The sequence below is a fragment of the Ictalurus punctatus genome, chromosome 17 (assembly GCF_001660625.3).
Source record: "Ictalurus punctatus breed USDA103 chromosome 17, Coco_2.0, whole genome shotgun sequence".
Lineage (NCBI taxonomy): Eukaryota > Metazoa > Chordata > Actinopteri > Siluriformes > Ictaluridae > Ictalurus > Ictalurus punctatus.
In genome coordinates, this window is record NC_030432.2 from 21,981,187 (window position 1) to 22,009,151 (window position 27,965).

General features: G+C 37.9%; 1 protein-coding gene across 1 annotated transcript; it reads left to right on the forward strand.

The window, feature by feature from the left end:
* The first annotated feature begins 25 nt into the window (after window positions 1–25).
* Window positions 26–22,985, forward strand: LOC108277518 (nitric oxide synthase, inducible). The gene is made up of 25 exons (XM_053687489.1): window positions 26–58; window positions 234–332; window positions 2,627–2,775; window positions 3,002–3,164; window positions 3,243–3,334; window positions 9,294–9,435; window positions 9,563–9,702; window positions 12,488–12,662; window positions 12,751–12,852; window positions 12,973–13,167; window positions 13,430–13,515; window positions 13,688–13,832; window positions 13,935–14,039; window positions 16,803–16,852; window positions 16,937–17,111; window positions 17,194–17,314; window positions 17,441–17,519; window positions 17,628–17,815; window positions 17,904–18,070; window positions 18,255–18,465; window positions 18,594–18,681; window positions 18,803–18,924; window positions 19,044–19,192; window positions 19,348–19,542; window positions 22,803–22,985. Exons 1-25 carry the CDS (start codon window positions 26–28, stop codon window positions 22,929–22,931), a joined length of 3,300 nt encoding a protein of 1,099 aa, XP_053543464.1. The 3' UTR covers window positions 22,932–22,985.
* Window positions 22,986–27,965: the final 4,980 nt, after the last annotated feature.

The following is a 27,965-nucleotide window of genomic DNA, read 5'->3' on the forward strand; positions in this document are numbered from 1 at the left end:
CATTTCTCATGACAGTAGAAACTACATGGTGAAATTATGGGGAAGAAACTTTGTCAAGGTAAAGGAAAGGAGCTCCAGCAAACTCAGCTAAATAAGGTCAGTAACCTGAAGTAGGTTTTTTTTTCCGAATAAGAGACACAGTTTAATTAAAAATACACAAGATATGTACATTAAAAAGGAAGTAATCCAACTTACATGAATGGGATATAAACGTTTTGGATGGTCATTGGCAGACAGCAAACAGGAGCGGCCGGTGTCCTGTAGAGCTCCATGTGCACAATCTTCCAAACGGCTCACGATACCAAGACACGCTTTATCACAGAGCAGTCAAGGTGAGATTCCGAATAAATGAGACTGACCTACGGCTTTGGACTAAACCATATTACTTATCAATGTACTTTTTAGTACTACTTACGACTTTTTAATACGTATAGTATTATTATAGAACGTAGTTTATTATTGTACTATTTAGCATTATTTACATTTTGCTACAAATGATAAGTACTATGATTCTGTAAAGTACTATTTACTATAGTATTATTTAGTAATAGTATACTATTTAACAAGGTAGTGTTTTTCATTATATCATATTATTTACATATTTACATTTGCTACAAATGGCAATTAATATGGTACTGTACAGTATTATTTACATGTTGCTACAGAATAGTACTTACTATGGTAACGGTACTATGGGATTCCTTTTCTATTCAATACGGTACTACTTAGTACTACACCATACCATTATCTATGGCACTATTTAGTACTCTTTACATGTAGTACTATACATCGCTTCTTACTATGTATTACTATAGAATACTATTTCTTTTGGCAATATATAGTACTATAGCATATTTAGTAGTTAATAACATGATTTTTATTACAACCCCAATTTCGAAAAAGTTTGGACAGTATAGAACATGGAAAAAAACAAACAAAAAGAGTCATTTGAAAATTCAATTCAGCCTGTGCTATATTGAAAACACATTATTAACACATTATTTGATGTTTTACTTTGGGAATATACATTTATTTTTGAAAATATACACTCATTTCTAATCTCATGACTGCAACACACTCCAAAAAAGTTGGGACACTCGACTGTTTACCACTGTGTAACATCACCTTTTCTTTTAATAACACTCATTAAGCTATTGGACACTGAAGACACCAGCAGGTTAAGTTTAGCAAGCGGAATTTTCCCCCATTCATCCATTATGCATTTCTTCAGCGGCACAGCCTCTTTGGCCACGATGGCTGTTTTGTCCAAAAACTATTTGAAATGTTGACTCGTCGGAGTCGGACCACATAGTACGATTCCACTGTGCTACTGTCCATCTCAGATGAGACCGAGCCCAGAGAAGTGGGCGGAGCTTCTGGACAGTCTTGATCTACGGCTTCTGATTTGCATAGTAAAGCCTTAGCTTGCATCTGTGGATGCAGCGGCGAATGGTGTTGACTGACAAAGGTTTAACCAAAGTATTCCCAAGTCCATGTCAGGATCTCCATTACAGACACATGACAGTTTTTAAGACAGTGACGTCTGAGGGATCGGAGATCACGCGCATTCAGAAGCGGTTTTCGGCCTTGCCCTTTATGCACCGAGATTTGACCGGATTCCTTTAATCTTTTAATTATATTGTGCACTGTAGAAGGTGAAATGCCCAAATTCCGACCGATTTGGGGAATGTTGTTCTCAAAGTGTTGGATTATTCACTGATTATTTGCTTATATACTATGATTAGACGATTGCCTCACCTGTTTCACATCACCTTCTTATTTCAACTCATCACATCGCTATTAGTCCTAAATCACCCCTGTCCCAACTTCTTTGGAACATGTTGCATACATCAGTTTCAAAATAAACAATTATCTTCAAACAACTATGCAGTTGATTAGGTAAAAGATCAAATACTTTGTCTTTATGTGTTTTTTGTTTAAATACAAGTCAATGTACATTTACAAATCACTCCTCTTTTTTTTTATTAGCATTTTCCATACTGTCCGAACTTTTTCGGAATTGGGGTTATACTATACCATACTATTTGCTATAGAACTATTAAATACTATTTCCTTTTTGGTATACATTACAGTATATTATGAAATGTAATACAGTACTATTTACCACATTGTTAAACACACTAAATAGTATTATTATGACTTACTATAAAATACTGCTTAATATGGTACCATTTAATAATATTTTCAATTTTATTAGAAAATATTACTATATATTTTCAACCAAAATAAAATTTTTCAAACAATTTTTTAAAAATATATTTTCATTATTTCAATTACAATACCAGTACTATTTATTACTACAGTTAATATGATACTATTTCTTATGGTACTATATTACTATACTGTATAGTAGTGTTAAACAAACCATAGGTGCACTACTTAACATGATACTATGATGGTTTATTAATATTTCATACTATTTTGGCATGTCTTTTGCAGTTTCAGGCATAACCTAAATCCTCAGCATGAGTGAACCAATACAGTTTCATTGCTTATAATATTTACTGTTAATTCACAACACATTCATGTGTCATTCACTTAATTGTGTCCGATTAAGCCTTGTTTTAGACAAACTCTCCTCAGCTGTGACTGTTTGAAATTCCAGGGTCTGTGCTGCAAGCCAAATGTGTGTGAGGGCTCCATAATGAATCCGAAGTCTCTAACTCGCTGTCCTCCCGTTTCTCCACCTTCCTCCAATGAGCTCCTCATGCAGGCCATTGACTTCATTAACCAGTACTACAAATCCTTTAAAATGTAGGCATTATCTAAGCATTTGTGTGTTTACATCTAAAGAATGTTAATCAAGGTTGCCAAGCGGAGCATTTTCCAACCCGCTTGGATTATGTTTTAATCACACCAGCCTGGGAAAAAAATGGCCAGTAGATTGTATTTAATTGCTGTTGGGATCATTTATACATTGAAAACATGATTTGGCTGACAAGCCTAATCGCAACTCATTTGTATTCATCATTTAACACAGCTCTAAAATAGACGAGCATTTGGCCCGGCTTAATGAGGTTGCTCAAGAGATTGATGTCACCGGATCTTATCAGCTCACTACTGAAGAACTCGTGTTTGGAGCCAAGCAGGCTTGGAGAAATGCGCCCAGGTGCATTGGCAGAATTCAGTGGTCCAATTTGCAGGTTTGAGGCTTTTGGAGCTCATATTCAGCTTTCAAGTTTACGATCATTATACGTATGACAATATTCTCTCCTCCTCAGGTGTTTGATGCACGGAAATGCAGGACAGCAGATGACATGTTCCAATTTCTGTGTGCTCATCTTAAATTTGCTTCGAATGGAGGCAACCTGAGGTATGCAGATTTTGATGATGATACGTATTATTATTATTATTATTATTATTATTATTACTATTATATAATTATATAATAATAATAATACCCACAAACCTGTCGATTGCTCATTTACTTTGTGTTTATTTATTCATTCTCATGTGCACAGCATGCTTCATGTCACCCCACAGATTTTTAGTTGGATTCAGGTCTGGGCTCTGGCTAGTTCATTCAAAAACTTTGATCTTCTTTTGGTTAAGCCGGTCATTTGTTGATTTGGATGTATGCTTTGGGTCATTGTTGTACTGAAAGTTGAAATTCCTTTTCATCTTCAGCTTACTAGAAGATACCTGAATGATTTGCACTAAAATCGACTGGTATTTGTAGCTATTCATGATTTCCTCCACCTTGATAAAAGTCCCAGTTGTGGCTGAAGAAAAACAGCCCTAAAGCATGATGCTGCCAGCACCATGCTTCACCGTGGTAATGGTGTTCTTTTAGTATTGTACCTTTTTTTTTTTGCCAAACATACCTTTTGGAATTATGGAATTATTATAACTTTTGGAATTGGCCTCATCAGACCATAACACATTTTGCCACATGGTTTGGGGTGATTTATTTGGGATAGGAGTAAAGAGTGAAGAATAAGAGAGACATGCAGACAGTAATCAGAACTTGTCAGATATAATGTTTGCTGTAGGTCTGTTGGCAGCCCCAATTGTTTTTATTTGTTTAAATTATTTTCCCTAAAATGTCTAGGGTGTGTAGACTTTTTATATCCATTGTATGTCTATGTATCCTTTGGCTTCCATCCAACTTGTTTATATAATCTGACATCTTTCATCAGATAGCCAGTGTATTTATTTAGCTGAAATCCGGAAATCATGTATGCATCAGTTCTTCAAAAGAACTTCACAAGAAGTTATTGTGAAAGCTAAACCTGTAAAACTCATGATTTAAATAGATAAAAGTTCCTACCATTCTGGCTAGATGAAGGCTGTGACCTGTTTGTAAAATAATTAATTATACGCACATCTTGCTCTTGCCCGAATTAGTTCAGTTCAATGGACAGATGAATAATCTGACAAACCCTTTCTAAGCAAAATAAAGCAAACAACAGATTCGAGTTTTCAGACTTACCAATATGGGATATGTTTTTTACATAGGTTTTGCACAAAAAACAGTAAGAAGATTAATGAGAAAGGTTGGAAATGTAAAGTAGCAACAGCACAACCTAAGGACGTGGGAAGTGGATTGGCAATGTAAAGTAGCATTCCTTTAACTGCAACTGTATGCTAATGATAAAATAGTAATAATAATAATAATAATAATAATAATAATAAGAGGGGGAGGAGTTGCATTTTTTAATTGATAATTTTTATAGTTGTTATATGTAATAAATAAATCACTTGGGCTGTGCTGTTAGAGGGAACTAATCAATGTTCATTATTTTCATACTACAAAATACCACAATTTTATTTGTCTTATACCAGCAGAATTTTTAATTTATATGTATATAAGTATGGCATCTAGTACTTTCTATCCATTTATCTCTAAATTCTTGTGTATCTTTGGCAACATGTAGAGCTTCGCTGTACACAGAAGATCCATCAGTTGAATCGTCATCATCTCCAAAGGATTGGCAGTTAAAGCTAGATAATACTCAGGATTAGTGAGCGGTTCAAGTCCTTTGCCGATCAAAGGAAACCAAAGTACCACAATCTCACAAAGATCAAAATAAGAGCATTGAAGTGGCTATCTGAAAATAAGGAAATCATTGTAAAACTGGCTGATAAAGGAGGTGTTGCTGTTGTCTTGGCGAGACAGCGGTATATCCAGGAAGGACATTGACAGCTCACTAATCCCGAGTATTATCTAGCTTTAACTGCCAATCCCCTCTGGAGATGATGGTGATTCAACTGATGGATCTTCTGTCTACAACGACAGACGGTAATTGGATATCCAAAAAGGAATATGATTCTTACTTTGTAAAGACTCTCGTGTTCCATCATTCTACATGTTGCCCAAGATACACAAGAATTTAGAGACTCCACCAGGTACAGAGCCGGCATCACAGTGTGTTTTTTTATTTATTTATAAAGCCCTAAGTATTTAAGCTTCCTTCTTCTATTCAAGATAGTACCAAGGGCTTAATAAGATCAATGACATAAAAATTGTGGGTGAATTGCTGTTGGTAAAAATGGATGTTGAATCTTTGTACACTAATATTGATCATGTAGAGGGGCTTGAAGCTGTTGAACACCTTTAAGTGATAGATCTCCAGGAAGTGTTCCACCTACTTCTTTTATTTTACAATTGATGGAGTGGACCCTTAAAAACAATGTATTTATATTTCGAGATGTATTTTATAAACAGATTACAGGTACAGCTGTGGCTGCTTGCTTTGCTCCGAATTACACTTATATTATTCAACTCATAACTTCTTTTTGTATAAAATTGTAATGTGGGGTAGATATATTGATGATGTCATGTTGATTTGGTCTGAGGAAGAATTGCACAGGATTCATGAATATATCAATAGCATCAATTGGAATCTGAAATTGAGCCTTGAGTATTCAGTGTCTGAAATGAATTTCCCTGAATTTTTTCATTCAGGGAAATTCATTTCAGACACTGAATACTCAAGGCTCAATTTCAGATTCCAATTGATGCCATTGATATATTCATGAATCCTGTGCAATTCTTCCTCAGACCAAATCAACATGACATCATCAATATATCTAACTAAATAGGCTAATGGAGAGCTACACACTTTGACTTGTGTGAAACTAACAGATCAAAATACTATTCTTAGAGCTAACAGTTTTCATTCACCTTGGCTGATATGAAATATTCCTCATGGCCAGTTTCAAATATTGAAATCTATTTGCGATTTACAAAATGATTATGAAATTCAATTACAGGATATGACCTGTACCTACATGTTTGTTTAAACAGATTGGTCCAGGAGTAATTGAACCACTTCTAAATATAATCAATTCTTCCCTAAGCACTGGCTATGTACCTAAATCACTTAAATTAGCAGTTATTAAACCCTTGATTAAAAAACCTGATCTTGACCCGTCTCAATTGTCCAACTATAGACCAATATCAAATCTCCCCTTCATCTCTAAGATTTTAGAAAAGGTTGTAGCAAAGCAGTTATGCTCGTACTTAGATAGGAATAACATTCATGAACTGTATCAGTCGGGATTTAGACCTCATCATAGCACAGAGACAGCGTTAGTTAAAGTAGTAAATGACCTTCTACTGACTTACGATCAGGGTTGTGTCTCGCTGCTTGTGTTACTCGACCTTAGTGCAGCTTTTGATACTATAGATCACACTATTCTACTTGATAGATTAGAAAATGTTGTTGGTATTAAGGGAACAGTCCTCTCCTGGCTCAGGTCTTATCTGACCGATCGTTATCAGTTCGTAGATGTAAATGGTGAATTCTCCATGCGTACTGAGGTTACTTTTGGAGTTCCACAGGGTTCTGTTTTAGGCCCACTGCTCTTTACTTTATATATGCTACCCCTAGGTCAAATTATTCGTAAACATGGAATTAGCTTCCACTGTTATGCTGATGATACACAGTTGTATGTTTCAGCGAAGCCAGAGGACAGACAGAAGCTTAGTAAAGTTGAGGATTGTGTAAAGGACATTAGACATTGGATGTTAATTAACTTCCTTCTACTTAATTCTGATAAAACAGAAATACTTTTATTAGGCCCACGTGTAGCTAGAAGTATTCTTTCTGATCACATGGTTACTCTGGGTGGTCTTTCTGTTTCATCATGTGCAGCAGTTAAAGACCTTGGAGTGATTATTGACTCCAGCCTATCATTTGATGCTCATGTAGATAATATTACTAGGATAGCCTTCTTTCATCTCAGAAATATTTCTAAAATAAGAAACATATTGTCACTACATGATGCGGAAATACTAGTTCATGCATTCGTCACCTCTAGATTAGATTACTGTAATGCCATACTGTCTGGATGTTCCAGTAGGAATATAAATAAGCTCCAATTAGTCCAGAATGCAGCTGCTAGAGTCCTAACTAGAACTAGAAGATACGACCATATCACACCGATATTATCAATACTGCATTGGCTCCCAGTGAAATCTCGCATTAATTATAAAATACTTTTATTAACCTATAAAGCACTAAATGGTCTCGCGCCACAATATCTAAGCGACCTTTTGGTTTTATATGATCCGCCACGCCTACTTAGATCAAAAGATGCAGGCTATCTGACGGTACCTCGAATAGTGAAGGCTACAGCAGGGGGAAGAGCTTTCTGTTATAGAGCCCCACAGTTATGGAACAGTCTTCCTATTAGTGTTCGGGACTCAGACAGAGTCTCAGTGTTTAAGTCTAAGCTTAAAACATATTTGTTTACTCAAGCCTACACTGACTAGATTCTGTTCTACTACTTCGCAGTCATAATTATCTTTTTTCTCCCTCTCTCCTTTCGCCAAGCCCCACACGAATTTATGGAGATACCAGAGATCCAGATCCTTTCTGCCTCTGGATGGAGCTCAAATCTTCTTTAATTCCAGACTGCTGGGACTACGGCTGCTCTTAACGCCATACAGACTTCATATAAATCCATAATGAACTTTTTCACACTATCTGTTGTTACCCAGCTGAGGATGGGTTCCCTTCTGAGTCGGGTTCCTCTCAAGGTTTCTTCCTCTTCAAACATCTTAGGGAGTTTTTCCTTGCCACCGTCGCCACTCAGTGGCTTGCTCAGTTGGGATAAATTCGCACCTTTAATATCTGTATACCATGTTGATATTTCTGTAAAGCTGCTTTGAGACAATGTCTATTGTAAAAAGCGCTATACAAATAAAATTGAATTGAATTGAATTGAATTGAATGACCAGTAAATTTTGAAGGCTTTTTACTTCACCGTGTGAGCGCCTTGAAGTATTTTGTCTTCATAATTCCTCCCAATTACATATATTGGATCCATTTCTATGTAAATTGGCAGACGGAATGTTTCTTTATTCATTCTGCTGCTACCATCATGAGTTACATCATCAATAAAGATTAGTGAGCCTGTTCCAGAAGCAGCCGTGAAAGCCATGACACCACCTCCACCATGCTTGACCGATGAGCTTGTATTTTTTGGATCATGAGCAGATCCTTTCTATCTCCATACTTTGGATTTTCCTTCACTTTGGTAGAGGTTAATCCTGGAACTTTTGTGGCTCGTCTCTGTAAACTTTGTGAATTCCAAACCAGCTTTCTGATTCTTACTGCTGGTGAGTGGTTTGCATCTTGTGGTATGACCTCTATATTTCTGCTCTCTAAGTTTTTGAACTGTGGATTGTGATACCCTCAGTCTTGTTCTGTGGAGGTTGTTGGTGATGTCACTGACTATTGTTTTGGGGGTTTTCTTCACAGCTCTCACAATGTTTCTGTGATCAACTGCTGTTGTTTACCTTGGCTGACCTGTTTGATGCCTGGTTGTTAGAACACCAGTGGTTTCTTTCTTTTTCAGGACATTTCAAATTGTTGTATTGTCTATGCCCAATGTTTTCCTCTCTTTTCTCAGATTCAAAGTGGCTTTCTTTTCTCCCATAGACAGCTCTCTGTTCTTTATGTTGGTTTGTCTTTTTTTTTAAACCAATGCAGTCTTTACAGGCAAAACCCAGCAAAAACTGAAATACTGATCTATTGTCTCATATTCATTTTTTGATCTCAACCCAAATGTCTTTAGTGTATAGCAAAAACCTTAGAATTGGCCTTGAAATTCCAGTGCAATAGGAGGGAACTGTATGTTATTTTGCTAAATAACAGCATCCACTGAACAACTCCTTGTGAATGAGCTATTATTATGAAAACAATAATGTATTATAACGAGCACATTAATATACACATGTGATTTGCTTTACAGCCAGCACGTTCTGACCAATCAGATTCGAGAATTAAACAGTGCTGTGTATAATTGTTTTTATTTTATAGGTCAGCCATCACTGTGTTCCCTCAAAGAACTGATGGCCAGCATGATTTCCGAGTTTGGAACAGTCAGCTCATTAGATACGCTGGCTATCAAACGGAGGATGGCCGAATTATAGGAGACCCTGCTAATGTGGAATTCACTGAGGTATCCAGAAGTCACACGCCATCTAATGTCAATTAACTGCTCCTCATTGACGGCAACACATTAATTCTTCTTTCTTAAAACTGAGCCCATTTCTGCTTGTTTAATTTAAATCACTGCCTTCTAACAGATTTGTGTCCAACTTGGATGGACACCAAAGTACGGGTCCTTTGATGTGCTGCCACTGATCTTGCAGGCCAATGGGGAAGATCCTGAACTATTTGAAATTTCCCAGGAGTTGGTACTGGAGGTTGAAATAGAGCACCCACAGTAAGCGCAAAACACCTTATAAATATTTCATTACTTTCTTAATAGCTCTAATTTGTTTTTAAACAAGAGGTCTATGGGTCAAACAGATTAAAGGCGTGTTTGATAGATCGATGCTATTCCACAAGCCTGATGTAAATAACCATGGCAGAGTTTTTCAACAAAGCATGCAGAACCATACATAACATGGATGTAAATAAAGCATAACAGTATCCTTTTGTTATGGAAACATAATAGTATCTGTAAAGTTACTCTACTTGAACAAGCTGATTAAAATAGGGAAATATGGGAATATTTTAAATATAAAATATGGGAATATTTGTAAGAAATGAGATATGGGTGAGGCATCATTCTTTGGTTTAATAATGGAAAATTTATGAGCAGCACTTACATAAAGAATTATATTTTGCTTCTATTTTGCAAAGGTACTATTAGATATTTAAAAAAAAAAATTCTAGTGACAAACCAATATGTTTATTGACTGTCTCTGTTTATATCAGTGGCGTTTACGCAGACCACCAAGACTCTGTATTGGGGCGCTTACGGTCTCTTACACTACTTGCTTTCTACTTGAGGCTGCTTTTGACTTGAGGTTGAAAATCCAAGTAAATCTCCAGGCTCTGAGAACACAAAAGTTCCCAGTCATTATTGTGCTTCTGAATGGTCTGCAGTCAAAGAACATTTAAATCAAGAAACCCTTCAAACTTAACGATCAGGGTTAAGTGGAAAAGCCATTTGTTCTTAATTAAACCATTATTTAGCCCCATTAATTCATGAGAACATAACAAAATTACCCCATCACATATTAGCTTTCTTGAGCACTGGGTGAAGTGCTGATTGTTGGAGCCCACAAGATGCAACCATAAGATCTATCAATGTTGAAATAAACTACATCAAGGTATGACAAAAAGCCTTCTAGTAAATTCTGGCCACTCGATGGGCATCTTGGTGACATTCTTGGGCAGTTATTTGCAGTCATACAAGACCAGGCTTCTACAAAGATTTGCATAATTATTCCCCGCTTGAACTATTACACATTTTGTAGTGTTACAACCAGGAACTGAAATGGACTAGCTTGGGGATGTATGCAATGAATCTACACTGTAAAACCGGATAAGTTCATTTAACTCAAAATAGATAATTACTTAAATGGAGTCAAGCTGTGTGCAAGTAAATTGTCATGTGATTTCACCCTACTATACAGTAGGTGAAAAGTAGCACGCTAAAGGGGAAGTATGTCCGAATTCGTGAGAAGGTGAGAAATACCCAGATGATCTGCTGCTTCCTCTGACATTCTGCAGTAGTGAACCAATGGATACTGCGCTATACCATAAGGCAATGCTACTGGCATGGAAGAACTGTCAGAATAACAAATGGCGGAAAGCAGCGTGTTGGCTTTTTGGCATTGACATGACAATGCCAACATGGCGGATGTTGTATGTCCAGATTGTAATCATACTAAACACATATACTGATCATTCTGTACTGTATCAACGGCCGAGCAGTAAATACTGAATTGAATGCAGTACGTACTGTTACAGTACGTGATTCTGGATGCAGGGCTGTTCTTGGAAGACCCTAGAGTTTGTTAGAGAACATACCTAAACAACCAGTATCACAAAGATCAAGATCAGAACAAGTCCAGGACAAAGTTCTGGAAAAGTATTTTGAATATCCTGGGACCACCATTAAATACATTATTAAAACATGGAAAGAATACAGCACAACTCTGCCTAGAGGAGTCCATCCTAATCAGTGATGGGGTAAAGAAGACATTACTCAGAGAAGCAATGAAGAGACCAAGGGTAGCTCTCAACATGATGCTACCACTACCACCACTGTAGGGTGTACCACCACTGTTACTGTAGGGATGGTGTTCTCAAGACAAGAAACAACAAGAAATGGATTGACGTTTAAAACATGGATTTGAAATAGTTGTAAATAACTAAAAAATGTAACAACTAAAAAACTATTTCTCAGGTTGATCTGTCTACTGCACATGTATGTTTCTCTATAACTAACAAGGTGCCCTATATCTGCGCATGCATCAGTCATTACATTAAGTGTTACATGCTGCCCAATTTGTATTATAAACAGTGGGCTGTCTCTACTTATACCATTTCTGGTATACTAAATGAGCAAAGACAAAGCATATGGTATTGTAATTTATGAGTTTGATGTATATACTTGGTATAATGCAGTGACTGCATCATGTATGTAGTATTATTACCTTCCGTTGAAACTACTAATAGTGGATATGTACTTCAGGGACGAGCATATACCAAAATAACAAATAAAAAGAATAACTATGATTTTGGGTGGCTAACTAACCGAAAATAAAAGAAACAGAAAATATATAATATTCTACCCTAACTCCCAGGCTCCAAAACAGGAGAAAAGTGCAATCAGAAATAAGTGATGCTCAAACTCTACAGATTCCACACAATTTATCATGTAAGTTATCTACCATAAAGTACAGATGAAAGCTACTGACTACTGTAGGTAGAGAGTGAAGATTTCAGTTTGGTCAGGTCAGATGGCACTTCTCGTTACGTTGGAAGGGGAAGACCCGCGAGTCCGTGACTATCCCTCTAGTGCCTTTCTCTCATTTTATAGACATGGTGTCCCTGTTCAACCAAAGACAATGCTTCACATACTGTTGAGGAAGAAAAAAAAGAAAAGAAAACATAACCCAACAACGATAACATGAATATTTGTATTTTGTATACTCAGACCTGAGTGCCTTATGACTCAACACTAATTGATTGATTGATTATTTTTTATCCAGTTATGAGTGGTTCAAAGATCTGAACCTTAGATGGTATGCAGTACCTGCAGTGTCCAACATGTTGCTGGAGATTGGTGGTCTTGAGTTCACAGCATGCCCCTTCAATGGCTGGTACATGGGCACTGAGATTGGTGTGAGGGACTTCTGCGATACTCAGCGCTACAACATCCTGGAGGTCAATCTATTTCACTTAGTGCAGGATAGTACAAGAGGAAAGGTTTACATAGTTTAAACTTAATTTCTATTTCTAATGCCTTCTACAGAAAGTTGGTCAATGTATGGGTTTGGATACGCACAACCTGTCATCCCTGTGGAAGGATGAGGCTCTGGTTGCCATCAATGTTGCCGTGATTCACAGTTTTCAGGTAAAAACTTTTAAGTAAAAAAATCTGAAAAAAGGCATTTTTAAAATTAAATCATCATTCTCTATTTGATGGATTGTTTACTTTGATACAAATTTCTTCTTCTGTTGTCTTGTGCTGCAGAAAAATAAGGTGACCATCACGGACCACCACTCTGCTACAGAGTCCTTCATGAAGCACATGGAGACTGAATTGCGCCTGCGTGGTGGCTGTCCTGCTGACTGGGTCTGGCTGGTGCCTCCCATGTCTGGCTCTCTGACCCCTGTGTTCCACCAGGAGATGATCATCTACATTCTTTCACCCTTCTACTACTACCAGGTAGCACACATATACATGATTATTAAGGAAAAACATCTGGGTTTATCATAACAATGTACAGATGCATCAAATCTCTTTAATCTGCTAATGAATTGTTGAGGAAGTTAAAGCCTTATTCCTGAAACCGTAGACATCCATTTCATTAATAATCCCTCTTCAAACTCGTGTCAAACTCTTCGACCTTCTACAGCAACAACAACAAAAATGTATTATAAGTTATTTGTTTTGCTTGTCTTGTGATAACTGTTCCATTTCTTTAAAGCCTAATCCCTGGTTAACGCATGTATGGAAAAATAAAAAGAAAGGACTGAAGAAGCAGAGAAGAATAAGCTTCAAATGTCTCATATGGTGAGTGCTCTTTCCCAACCAATTCTATGCCCATGTGCTAATATCTAGTCTTTAAACGCCTTTAAACGCCTTTAAATGTTTAATTACAATTATTTGCCTTTTTTTTTTTTTTTTTTTTTTATAAATGTTTGCATGCTAAGTATGTCATTATATGTTAATTCTCTTTCTTCAGGGCAGCGGTCTTCTCTCAAAGGCTCATGAAATCTGCTTTGGTAAAGAGAGTACCCTGCACCATTCTCTATGCTACTGAAACAGGAAAATCACAGTCCTTTGCCAAAAAACTCAAATCAATACTTAGTTGTGCTTTCAATCCCAGGGTAAAAGTTTGTTACCTTCAAAGAATGGATATGAAAATTATCTCTAGACACACTGTGGTATGGACTGAATGAGCATTCCTTTCCTGTTTGTTTGGGATACAGCTACTCTGCATGGAGGACTACAATTTCCCAGAGCTTGAGAAAGAGTGTCTCCTAATAGTGGTGACCAGCACATTCGGCAATGGAGACTCTCCAGGAAATGGACAGGTATGGGCTCAACTGTGCACAAAAATGATAGTTACATGCAGTATGTAACTGTGGTTCTGTTGATAAAAACAAGTGCTGGTGAGAATCACCTGAATACCTTCTTGTGAACATGTACACACATCCAGAGATCTTTCAATAAAGTCACATAATAATGTAATAAGTGGCATTTGCACCAAATGCAGCTGGCATATAGCTACATATATATGAAATCTTGCTGTTCTTGTTCTTTCAGGGTTGCCCATGGTTCTGAGTGGCAAGGAACATTATCTGGAGTTAATAAAACCACAGTTATATACATGTTCGAGTTCATACCTCCTAAATACCAAGTGTGGATAATACATGTCAACAAGATCAGAAGCAAACTTAGCTGCTGACTAAACTGACTAACCAGAAAGGTGTCCAGAGATAGCCACTATACTCACCACACAGGGGCCATGTTAACAAAAGAGTGGCACAGTGGCACCCAGGTCACAACTGAACAGACATGGCAGAGTGTCATGCCTCTAAATAATGCCCATGAGGGGGAGACCCTCCTCATAGAGCAGTATGTACCAATATGGGGCAGGAATCCAGCCCAGTGTATAGAAAATGGTGATGACGTCCACCACCCAGTGGGTGCTGCTTAAATAAGCCCCCTGTGTCTTTCCTTCATGACATATCAAATGTTGGTGTGAGGATTGGATGACCACCATACAGTGTGTAACATCAAAGAACACCCTGCAGGTGTTGTGTACAGTATCTCACAAAAGTGAATACACCCCTCACATTTTTGTAAATATTTGATTATATCTTTTCATGTGTCTACACTGAAGAAATGACACTTTGCTACAATGTAAAGTAGTGAGTGTACAGCTTGTGTAACAGTGTAAATTTGCTGTCCCCTCAAAATAACTCAACACACAGCCATTAATGTCTAAAAAGCTGGCAACAAAAGTGAGTACACTCCTAAGAGAAAATGTCCAAATTGGGCCCAAAGTGTCAATATTTTTTGTGGCCACCATTATTTTCCAGCACTGCCTTAACCCTCTTGGGCATGGAGTTCACCAGAGCTTCACAGGTTGCCACTGGAGTCCTCTTCCACTCCTCCATGACGACATCACAGAGCTGGTGGATGTTAGAGACCTTGTGCTCCTCCACTTTCTGTTTGAGGATGCCCCACAGATGCTCAATAGGGTTTAGGTCTGGAGACATGCTTGTCCAGTCCATCACCTTCACCCTCAGCTTCTTTAGCAAGGCAGTGGTTGTCTTGGAGGTGTGTTTGGGGTTGTTATCATGCTGGAATACTGCCCTGCGGCCCAGTCTCCGAAGGGAGGGGATCATGCTCTGCTTCAGTATGTCACAGTACATGTTGATATTCATGGTTCCCTCAATGAACTGTAGCTCCCCAGTGCCAGCAGCACTCGTGCAGCCCCAGACCATGACACTCCCACCACCATGGTTGACTGTAGACAAGACACACTTGTCTTTGTACTCCTCACCTGGTTGCCACCACACACGCTTGACACCATCTGAACCAAATAAGTTTATCTTGATCTCATCAGACCACAGGACATGGTTCCAGTAATCCATATCCTTAGTCTGCTTGCCTTCAGCAAACTGTTTGCGGGCTTTCTTGTGCATCATCTTTAGAAGAGGCTTCCTTCTGGGACGACAGCCATACAGACCAATTTGATGCAGTGTGCGGCGTATGGTCTGAGCACTGACAGGCTGACCCCCCATCCCTTCAACCTCTGCAGCAATGCTGGCAGCACTCATATGTCTATTTCCCAAAGACAACCTCTGGATATGACGCTGAGCACGTGCACTCAACTTCTTTGGTCGACCATGGCGAGGCCTGTTCTGAGTGGAACCTGTCCTGTTAAACCACTGTATGGTCTTGGCCACCATGCTGCAGTTCAGTGTCAGGGTCTTGGCAATCTTCTTATAGCCTAAGCCATCTTTATGTAGAGCAATGATAATTTTTTTCAGATCCTCAGAGAGTTCTTAGCCATGAGGTGCCATGTTGAACTTCCAGTGACCAGTATGAGGGAGTGTGAGAGCGATGACACCAAATTTAACACACCTGCTTCCCATTCACACCTGAGACCTTGTAACACTAACAAGTCACATGACACCAAGGAGGGGAAATGGCCAATTGGGCCCAATTTGGACATTTTCACTTTGGGGTGTACTCATTTTTGTAGCCAGCAGTTTAGACATTAATGTTATTTTGAGGGGACAGCAAATATACACTGTTACACAAGCTGTACACTCACTACTTTACATTGTAGCAATGCAATTCTTCTGTGTTGTCACATGAAAAAATATAATCAAATATTTTAAAAATGTGAGGGGTGTACTCACTTTTCTGAGATCCTGTAAATGTATATTAAAAATGTATTTTATAAAAATAAAATCACTGGGCTAGAAAAGATGAGGTAAGGCCATCTCCAGCTTTGCAGATCAGGAACCCCGTAGCACTGGCCATAGTTACACGCTGCTAAGCAAATAGCTACATATGGTGTACACTTTGTCTGTAAAAGACAAAAAAACAAAAAATGTGAACGATGGCTTTATGACAGTTGTATTTATTGCAAATTCTGAGTCATACATCACTATCTGACTTTGCTGAAAGGTCTCACCAAGATGGTATCCAGATGATTCTCACTGCCCCGGCAGTTAAAAATGTTTAATCATGTAGAGCTTGATGACCTTGAATAATACATATAAATAGTACATATTAAATGATCAGGAAACTTTTTTTTTCTTTTCCCTCTTTTGAAGATGTTCAAGACGTACCTTTTCAGCACTAAATACCTCAAAAACAAAGTCAGGTTAGTATTCTCTGACACTTGTGGAAAAGCTTTTTTTTTTATTTAAAGAACTGGATATTTGACTAGTCTCTTTGTATTACACAGGTACAGTGTTTTTGGCCTTGGCTCTCGCATGTACCCACAGTTTTGTGCTTTTGCCCATGCCGTGGATGATAAGCTTGCAGAATTGGGAGCCAGACGAGTGACTTCTATAGGAGAGGGAGATGAGCTCAATGGGCAGGAAGAATCTTTCTCTGTCTGGGCTTGCACCGTGTTCAAGGTTCACTGGTCACCATTAATAAACACAAAATCACATTTAGCAGCAGCTGCTTGTGGTTCATAAAAATGGTTTACATTTGTAGGCTGCATGTGAGGAGTTTGGCATTGAGAGCCATGTGTTATGGGTGGAGCATCTAAGAAATAGCTGGGACCCACTGAGACACCGAGTGCGGCCTGGCAGCAGCTCCTTTGAACGTGTCACGGGTATCTTGTATAATTCCAGAAATTTCTCAATGGTGGTGCAATTTTTTTTTTTAATGGCAAAATATTATGAAGTCTAAGATGCCTGTTCTGACCCATCAAGATACTGTATGTTGCCTCTTCTCACAGCTCTCTCAGCACTCCACTCTAAGACTGTGTTTTCTATGAAGCTAAAGAGAAGAAAGAATCTACAAAGTTCACGATCAAGGTTGACTCTCAAACCTGACATAATTTTACCTAACTGCATTTGGAGACAGTATTCCATTTTAAAGCAATATTTTATTTTATTTTCCTTTGTAATGTGGCATTGTTTCAGTCGCTGTACTGTTCTGGTTGAACTGGAGGTTCACAAAAAAGAGGCCTTGAATTATGCTCCAGGTGACCACGTGGGCATTTTCCCAGGGAATTCACCTGAGCTAGTGATGGGCATTCTGAAGCACCTCCGTAATGCCCCTCCCACCAATCAGAGTGTCCAGCTTGAATACCTTCCTGAGTCCTGCTATGGTAATAGACCATATATATTCAAGTTAAATGCTAAATTGTTACCTATAGGGAAATTCCCCTGTACAACTTGTTCTGCCTTATCCTGCAGGGAGTGCAACGTGGCAAGCAGATTCACGTATCCCAGCATGCCCTCTGGCCAAGGCTCTTACATACCTCTTGGATATCACCACCCCACCTTCCCAAAGCTTCTTGCACAAGCTCTCACACATGACTAAGCAGGAAGGTGACCGACAGCGCCTGCTAGCTCTTGCAAAGGTAACCCATCCTAACACTGTAATAATCATCATTAATACTAAACGTACAGTAATTTGAGTTGTTAGGAGATGAGTGACCTTGAATTAGAGCCAGAGTGTGTCCGTTGTTGATATTGTTGATTTAATTTAAATTTTCCGAACAAAGAACAAAAAAGTGCTTAGTAAATAATGTCACCTTTCTGTAGGACTTCAAGTGTTATGCAGAATGGAAAGCATTTAATAGTCCCAATTTCCTGGAGATTCTGGAGGAGTTTCCTTCCCTGGAGCTCTCTGCAGCCTTCCTCCTCAGTCAGCTACCCCTGCTGAAGCCCCGTCTCTACTCTGCCAGCTCCTCCCCAGACATCCACCCTCACGAGCTTCACCTCACCGTGTCTGTGGTCAACTACCACACACAGGGTAAATGACACACAATATGAAACTCCATGCACAGCATTAGTAGAACATGATTACCGAAATTGTATCTTCATTCTGTACAGTATACAATTCAGAACGCAAATCAGAAAGCATTTTGTTTTTAATTCCAGATGGAAAGGGTCCTCTGCATCATGGTGTCTGCAGCACATGGCTCAACACCCTCAAAGAAGGCCAACTAGTTCCATGCTTTATTCACAGGTACTAACCAGAAGTTAATTCTCAGAGCTTTTCCTGGCTTCATCATGTGAAACATTATGATGCGTTTTCTAGTGTTTGGTATTTTAAAAGACAGATATGTTTCTTTATTGGTCTTCTACAGATACAGCGGGTTCCACCTTCCATCAGATCCCAGTTCTCCTACTATATTAATTGGAGCAGGGAGTGGCATTGCACCTTTCAGGAGTTTCTGGCAACAGCGCTTCTACAACATGAAAACAACAGGTACTGCCAGATCCACTCCTGGACAGACAATTTACTGAAACTAAATTACAGTTGATTATTAGTTCTCCATTGTATCAGCTAAACAGTATTTTTGAGGACGTGTAAATTTTGTCTGAAAGGCCTGAAAGCCAGTCCGATGATGCTGGTGTTTGGATGCCGTGGCGCAGACACGGATCATCTCTATAAAGAGGAGACTCTGGACATGAGAGAAAATGGCACACTAAAGAGCATCACTCTAGCATACTCTCACCAGGCTGGTCTCCCTAAGGTATAGGTCTCCCTCTGTACTTCTTTGAACCAAGTACTGACTAATAACTGAATCCAATTAAACAAATGACACTTAAGCAATTCAAACTATTCTCTGGCATCTATTTGAGACATGTTCCAAGCATTACCCTTATTTATCGATATCCCTGGCCCCAGGTGTATGTTCAAGATGTCCTGAGGATGCAGCTTAGTGAAGAGGTTTGGCAGGTCTTGTACCAGAGCACTGGACACCTATATGTGTGTGGGGGCATGAACATGGCCCGAGATGTCGCACACACTATACAAGAGATCCTGGTTAATCGCCTGGGCATAACTCTCTCACAAGCTGGGGAATATCTGGAGCAATTAAAGGTGAGGTAGTTGCAGATTTTACCACAGCAAGGTCTTGAGAAATGTATTTATTTATTTTATTTTTTTACAAGACACATTATTAAGCAAAAAAAAAAAAAACGGTCTGGTCAGAGGTGTTTTCATGACTATTCCATTTATTAATTCTCATAATAATTATTACAGTTGGTCAAATTATGTAAATTTAAGGAAGGTCAAGTTTACCACCTTAAAGCTTTTATAACTGGTGTCAACCAACCAAATGGCTTCAGTTCCATTACACTGCCTAAAACCCTGCTACTCACAGACCTAAAATGAAGCTTAATACATGATCAGTCATTGTTACTGTTATTCTCTATGCATTATACACGAGACTCATGAAAACTCAATCTGAATGAGACACAACTGATTGACATAAGCTTTTTCCTCTCATCACTTGACCTCTTTACACTTTCCATCGTCTATCTCTGGTCTATGACTTACGTATAACACTTTTAGTTATGTGGAAAAAGCTACAGAATATTAAAGGACATAAATTCTTATTACAATGTCATTTACTAAATATAACTGCCGATTTTGTTGTCATATTCATATTCTTATTCTACTCTAATCAGCTCTAATCATGCAGTAAAAGGTACTAAATGTTTTCATATGTTTTCTGTTTTGAGGCTGAGAAGAGGTACCATGAGGACATATATGGAGACTAAAACACTTTCACCTTCAGCATTGAGAATCTTGTCCTCTGAAGAACAGGAGACTTGGGAGTCAAAATATTGCAGTGTTAACATATTTGCCAACTTGTCTTTAGTGTAGTTCAGCGAGATACTAAGAGTTTTGTATTTACCTGTTTTGTTTTGTTTTTACTTTAATATATATTTTGACTTTTTACTCATTTACTCATTCTCTCAATAGGAGACGGTACAGTTCCCAAGAGAGTAGAGAAACTTGTTTTATAAAAAGTTAAGAACTTGATTTGTTTTGGAATCCTGTTTAGCAGTGGTATTCAACTTGTATTCAATTTGTAAAGGTCCAGTTTAATACATTTCCGTCTTTACGAACGTCTTGCCAGTTGACGACCCCGGCTGAGTAGGGTTGTGCCAGGGATGCGGGTTGGTGTTTTACATTGGGGGTGCTGGAATTTAAAGTATCATACTAGTGTTTTGATTGCAGTAACATATTGCAAAGAAAAAAGTCAAACACTACTAGTATGTGGATATTAAACTTTAGAGCTATAATCAAATCCATATATCTTGCAGAAAAATGTAGTCCAAAGTAGCCTATACAAACAGAGAACACTGCACAACCGCAGGAAGTAAAAAATATATATCTTAAATTGACGGCCTCACTCCAAAGGTGGACTTGTGCTCTGATGTTCAAACACAGACACAAAAAAACCCCTATAATACTCCATTTAAAGTTTGTTTATGTCTTTATTTGTGTATCTACATTATTATTATTATTATTATTATTATTATTATTATTATTATCACAGCAGTTTCATTTAAAGGAATTCTGTCACCACTTCCCACGTTCTTAGGTTGTGCTGTTGCTACTTTACAGTGCCAACCTTTCTCATTAATCTTCTTACTGTTTTTTTTTTTTGTGTGTGTGTGCAAAACCTATGTCATAAACATATCCCATATTGGTAAGTCTGAAAACTCGAATCTGTTATTTGCTTTATTTTGCTTAGAAAGGGTTTGTCAGATTGTTCATTTGGCCATTGTGTATGCAAATAAAAACTTAACTAACTCGGGCAAGAGCAAGGTGTGTGTATAATTAATTATTTTACAAACAGGTCACAGCCTTCATCTAGCCAGAATGGTATGAGCTTCCCAACCATCTGTATCTATTTATAGCATGAGTTTTACAGGTTTAGCTATCACAAGAACTTGTTCCTTCAAAGAAATGATGCCCTGCGATTTCCGGTTTTCAGCTAAATAAATTCGCTGGCTATCTGATGAAAGATGTCAGATTATATAAACAAGTTGGATGGAAGCCAAAGGATATATAATCATACAAGGGATATAACAAGTCTACACATCCTAGACATTTTAGGGAATGTAGTTTGAATAACCTGGTTGCATAAGTAAGTGTGTACACCCTTTTACAATTGGGGCTGCCAACAGACCTACAACAAACATTATATCTGACAAGTACTGATTACTGTCTGCATGTCTCTCTTATTCTTCACATGTCTGAGCTATGGGGTAGGGCGGCTAGACAGAACCCTTTCTCACAAAAAATGTCCTAGCCCAAATAAATCACCCCAAACCATGTGGCAAAATGTGTTATGGTCTAATGAGACCAATTCCAAAAGTTATAATAATTCCAAAAGGTATGTTTGGCTAAAAACAAAAAAAAAGGTACATTACTAAAAGAACACCATTACCACGGTGAAGCATGGTGCTGGCAGCATCATGCTTTAGGGCTGTTTTTCTTCAGCCACAACTGGGACTTTTATCAAGGTGGAGGAAATCATGAATAGCTACAAATACCAGTCGATTTTAGTGCAAATCATTCAGGTATCTTCTAGTAAGCTGAAGATGAAAGGGAATTTCAACTTTCAGTATAACAATGACCCAAAGCATACATCCAAATCAACAAATGACCGGCTTAACCAAAAAAGAAGATCAAAGGTTTTGAATGACCTAGCCAGAGCCCAGACCAGAATCCAACTTAAAATCTGTTGGGTGACATGAAGCATGCTGTGCACATGAGAATGAATAAATAAACACAAAGTGAATGTGCAATCGACAGGTTTGTGGGTGTTTAGGGTAGAAAAAAATATTTTACAGAGATTTACAGACTGATTCTACTGGTTCAAGCATATTATTTATTGGTTTGTTTTAAAAGTTATAGTCACAACTCATTCTGGTTGTACACTGATTAGCCATAACATTAAAACCACCTGCCTAAAAGGTCCCCCTTGTGCCAACAAAACAGTTCTGACCCGCGTAGGCATGGACTCCACAAGACCTCTGCAGATGCGCTGTGGTATCTGGCACCAAGACTTAAGAAGCAGAACCTTTAAGTCCTATAAGTTGCAAGACGGGGCCTCCATGGATCGGACTTGTTTGTCCTGCACATCCCACAGATGCTCGATCGGATTGAGATCTGAGGAATTTGTAGTCCAAGTCAACACCTAGATCTCTGTCATGTTCCTCAAATCATTCCTGAATAATTTTTGCCATGTGTCAGGGCACATTATCCTACTGAAAGAAGCCATTGCCATTAAGGAACTCCATTGCCATGAAGGGGTGTACGTGGTCTGCGACAATGTTTAGGTAGGTGGTACATATAAAAGTAACATCCACATGAATGTCAGCACCCAAGGTTTCCCAGCAGAACATTGCCCAGAGCACCACACTTCCACACTTCGGCTTCCATCCTGGTGCCGTCTCTTCCCCAGGTAAGCAACGCATACGCACCCACCCAGCCATCTACACGATATAAAAGAAAGTGTGATTCATCAGACCAGGCTCAGCAGATTATGCAAGGGGTATGTAAACTTTCAGGTACAACTGTAGGTCATCATGGAGGTGTTTTCCTAGAGAATTTACATGAGCACCTTTCTAATGCCCTGCCCATACCCATAATAGTGGATAATAACATGAAATTACCTAAACAGGAAATTAACTGTGAAATAATTATATATTTTCCACTCACAAAGGTGAAGGTCATTAGATGCTGGAAAATCATGCTGTACAATTGCTTATTTATTTTACAGTACCCTGCAGGGTGTGCAAAGTGGCAAACAGATTCTCACCGAAACCTCAGGGATATCACCACAACTAATGAGTTCCTCTATTAAAGAAAAAATCCACTCTGAACGACTTTCATATTTTATTACTTATAATTAACATTTGACATTTAGTGGCATCTAAGATTTATTTTGTAATTAAACTGTGATTTGACTTTTTTGTTTGTTTTTTAAATGTGTTTCATTCACATGTTGGTCTATTTTCATTACCCACAATGCTGTTTGACTACTGTTTACAGTGGTTCAGTGGGATTTCTCCTTTGCTTCATATAATAATAATAATGATGATAAAAAAAAAGAATAAAATAAAAAACAATTCTTGCAATATTCCATTTCCTTGGTTAAGTCAGGACTGTAAGGTAGTGTAGAGAGGAAAGTACCAGGAGGGGGAAAGTTTAAAAATGTATTAGGCATATGAGAAACAGGAAGTAAATGTAGCTAGTTGAATGGTGTTTGGGGTTTATGCAGATTAATATCTTTTGTGATGGAGCATTTACAGTATAGGAAGTAGTTCATAGTTAAGAAGAAATGACTGTTATATAATACCTTCCTTGTTTGTACAACCCAAATTCCACAAAAGTTGAGACACTGTGTAAAATGTAAATAAAAAAAAGAAAGCAATGATCTGCAAATCTCATAAACCCAAATGTTCACAATAGAACATAGAAAACATATCATATGTTTATAATACCGGTAATAACTATAAGAGCTATACATATAATACTGTTTTGTCTGATATTCCCTCAGGTAAGACTATCATGACATTTGCTTTTTGTTGATTTTAGCTTGAAACGCCTTCGTCATCAGTCAATTAGTAAAATATTTCAACTGTAAGAAGCCTTGTTGACAGATATGAATGAAAGGAAACTGTTTTTGTGAGGATTTACTGTAAATGAGTTCCTTATTCTATTTTAGACACATAAGATATCTTTTTCTGCTGATGACTGGAATAACATAAGTGTTGTGAGTTAAACTTAAAGAACAAATACATGGTAATGCTAAAATTGCTTTTCTCTATGTTGATTGATGAATTTTATTTTGTTTACCATTATACATTAGACAATAAATAATCTGTTTCTAATTAAAGAGGCCTACTGTATTTATTTTGCTGTGCATTTTGCCTGAGGTGCTTCAAATGGGGATCTGAAGAGTGTCTTACTGTATGTCTTATAAGAAAGCAGTTGGAGGAAAATAAAAATAAAATTACACTATAGATTTTAATTACACCTCATGACAATGGAACTTAATGAAAGGCTATATAAAAGCATGTAAGACTTCATGTAAAGATATACGAGCCTTCCTCGAAAGAAATATGAAAGGATATATGAGCCTTCTTTCCTTCTCAAACAGGTCCGATTAGATTAGAAAGATTAGAAAAAAATGAAAACCTGGGTGAAGACTGGGTGGAGTTTGTTATGATGTAAGCGTATGATGTAAGCGTATGATTTCCTCATGCATATAATTGATTTGAATGTATTAAAGAAGGCTTCTGAAGTATCGCTATTTAAATCAGAGCATAAGCACAGCTAGAGTAAAATGTAATGGCGTGTCATTTCTCACTGATTTAGATACAGCAATGAAAATAACAGCGAACCATTATAGTTATAGCTGAGCTCTTACACAGTAGTTATTGTTTTGACCGAATCTTATATAAAAAAAAAAACGAGTTTTTATCCACACCTTTATGACTCAAAAACTAGTCTGCCTATTAATAATGTAGACTTCGGAATACAGAACTCTATGGCTATAATGAATAGATAAAATATTATTATACAATATAATTGTACTTAATGTTCATAAAATAAATCGATACTGAGGGCATTTGGGAAATTATTTAAAAAATAAAAGTTGAAGAAACCCTGTTCTAAAGAATTATGTTTATGGTACATTGGAACAGAAAGCTGAAGTAAGGACACTGACATGACCAGATATCAACTGAACGTCTGATGCTTTGGTGTTTCTTCATAGGGGCAGGTTAGAGGCCTTAGAATGGGCTTTACATTTTACAACAGCTATCAGAATTACAATCCATAATAAAAAAATAATGTTCTCCCTATGCTTCGGGATTTCCTTCGGTGCTAACACAGTCAGGTTCTCGGATTTGAACCACTCCAGTGCAGTGTTTGCAGGATGTTTAGCCTTGTTTTCTGCACATAGGTAAACCTCTACCAGATTTTCTTTTAAGATTGCCCTGTATTTGACATCATCCATCTTGTGCTGAACCCTTACCACTTTCCTTGTCTCTGCTGATGAAAAGCACCCACAAAACATGATGCTACCATCACCATGCTTCACACTGGGGATGTTGATCTCAGCGTAATGAGCATTGTTGGGTTTGTGCCAATTTTGTTCTCCTCAGTCAAGAGAACAATTTCCTACATACTTGCTGAGTCTCCACACAGGATTTCATTTGGCTTGTATAAGTAATGTCACACTTATAAACCCCAGCTTTGTGGTGTGTCCAGAATATAGTTGAATGGCCTGATTTAAAACCACAAATCCCCATAGGCACACTCCAAAATCTAATGGAAAGTCTTCCCAGAAGAATGGGGGCTGTTTTAGCAGCAAAGGGGAGAACAATTGCATATTAATACCCATGGTTTTGGTAAGGGATATTCAGCAAGCACATGGTTGTTATGGCTAGTTGTTCACATTCTTTATTTGAATACATTGTATATATACAGTCGGGTCCAAAAGTGAGACCTCTAGTGAAAATGCTTCGATTTCTGCATTCTTTTCTAATTGAATACAACAATTTTCATGATAAATTATACTATTAACAACAACTTCAGTGAAAAATTTAAATATTAATATGAATTTCAGAGTTTCTTAGTATTTGATATGTCCCCTTTTTTGCTTTAATGACAGTGCACTTGAGCTGGCATGGACTCTACAAGTTTGTGCAAAATGTTATGATCCATTTTAGATCAAATCCATCAGAGTGCCATCTGAACACATGTTTCAATAGAAGACATTAGGCATGAGGAAAATCTGACCTAACTAACAGGGTCAATATCACACATTTGCTTACATTTACAGCAGCGAGAGTCCTGAGAACTCAACTTTGAGAACTGACTGTTCATTACTGACTAGAATCTCCCACCCCATGACAGGTGCCATTGTAATGAGAATCACTGTTATTTACTCAACCTGTCAATGGTTGTAATGTTATGTAAACACTGGCAAAGCAAAATGGGTGTAGTCACAAAATGGGTGTCGTAACATTTTACAGCAGGTTTCATAAACACAAAATTATGTAATGAGTAACTGTCAGGTTTGTGGGTGTTTAGTGTAGGAAAAAAAAGAATAACAAACTGCTATATAAATGCAAAAATAAGTACTGACAATCAACATGTTTTTGAATTAGACAAGATATCAATCAATGAGTTTTCAAATATTATATCTAGAGTGCCATTTGCGTAGCTCATCCACACCAAGCAGTTCCTCTAGCTATCAGGATCAGTGATCATTTATGAAACCTCAAGATATCTTGTCTGTCTTCACCATGCTCTTATTTTGTTTTGCAATATGGCCTTCCTGTACAGTGCTCTACTATACTGGTGGAATTGGAGGTGGGTGGTGAGAAATAACATGTTTTAAATTATGATACAGGTGATCATGGTGGTGTTTTCCCAGAGAATATACACAAGCACCTTCCTAATGCCCTGCCCATACATACAGAGTCCTTACTAGAACCAGACGATATGACCACATCACCCCTATCTTATCCACACTGCATTGGCTCCTAATCAAATTTTGCATTGATTATAAAATACTACTATTGACCTATAAAGCACTGAATGATCTCGTGCCACAGTACCTGAGCGAACTTCTGGTCTTTTTGATCTGCCATGCCTGCTTCGATCAAAAGGTACAGGCTATTTGTTGGTACCTCAAATAGTGAAGGCTACATCAGGGGGCAGATCTTTCTTTTACAAAGCCCCCAGTTATGGAACAGTCTTCCAATTAGTGTTCGGGATTCAGACACAGTCTCAGTGTTTAGGTCTAGGGTAAAAAAAATTGTTCAGTCAAGCCTTTTGTTGCAAGTTATTTCTGAGGTAAAGGAGCACATCTGGAGGGATCACAGGCATAGAGTGTGTTGGTGAACTAGGATGTTTGGATTCTGATATAGCACACAGATATAGGAGGGAATTATTTATAATCATACTTTCCAGTGTCACCCAGATGAGGATGGGTTTCCTTTTGAGTCTGGTTCCTCACAAGATTTCTTCCTCATACCATCTCAGGGAGTTTTTCCTCGCCACCATCGCCTCTGGCAGGCTCATGTGAGAGAAATTATTAATTTCCTACTTTATAATAGCTCTGTTCACTCTGTCCATGTTCATCAGTGAATAATGCCTTTTGAGGTCATGTCATGGAGATTATTACAGAACATTCTTTCCTCTTACGTTGACACAAACATGTCATTGTCTTCAGGAATGTCTGCACATCTGCTAAGACATTGAAACTACCAAACTAGCTCAAGCCTCCTAGAACTCCCTTTTCGAGACTCACAGATGTCCAGCTCTTCTTATCTTAAACTTATATAGTGCATGTTAGAGAGGAGTGCTAGAGAGTGCTCTCATCTTCTATCCTGTATCCATCTCTCATTGTAATAAAACTACTTCATCTGAGAGGACCAGTCTTCTGGTGTTTGTCTAAATTTCCATCACACTCATTAGGGACA

What these genes read in the sequence shown, in the direction of transcription:
- LOC108277518 (XM_053687489.1), top strand. Translation starts at nt 26, where the DNA reads ATGGTGAAATTATGGGGAAGAAACTTTGTCAAG. An exon ending in CCGTGATTCACAGTTTTCAG is followed by an intron (nt 12,853 to 12,972) that starts GTAAAAACTTTT and finishes CTTGTGCTGCAG; the next exon opens with AAAAATAAGGTGACCATCAC. An exon ending in CACCCTTCTACTACTACCAG is followed by an intron (nt 13,168 to 13,429) that starts GTAGCACACATA and finishes ATTTCTTTAAAG; the next exon opens with CCTAATCCCTGGTTAACGCA.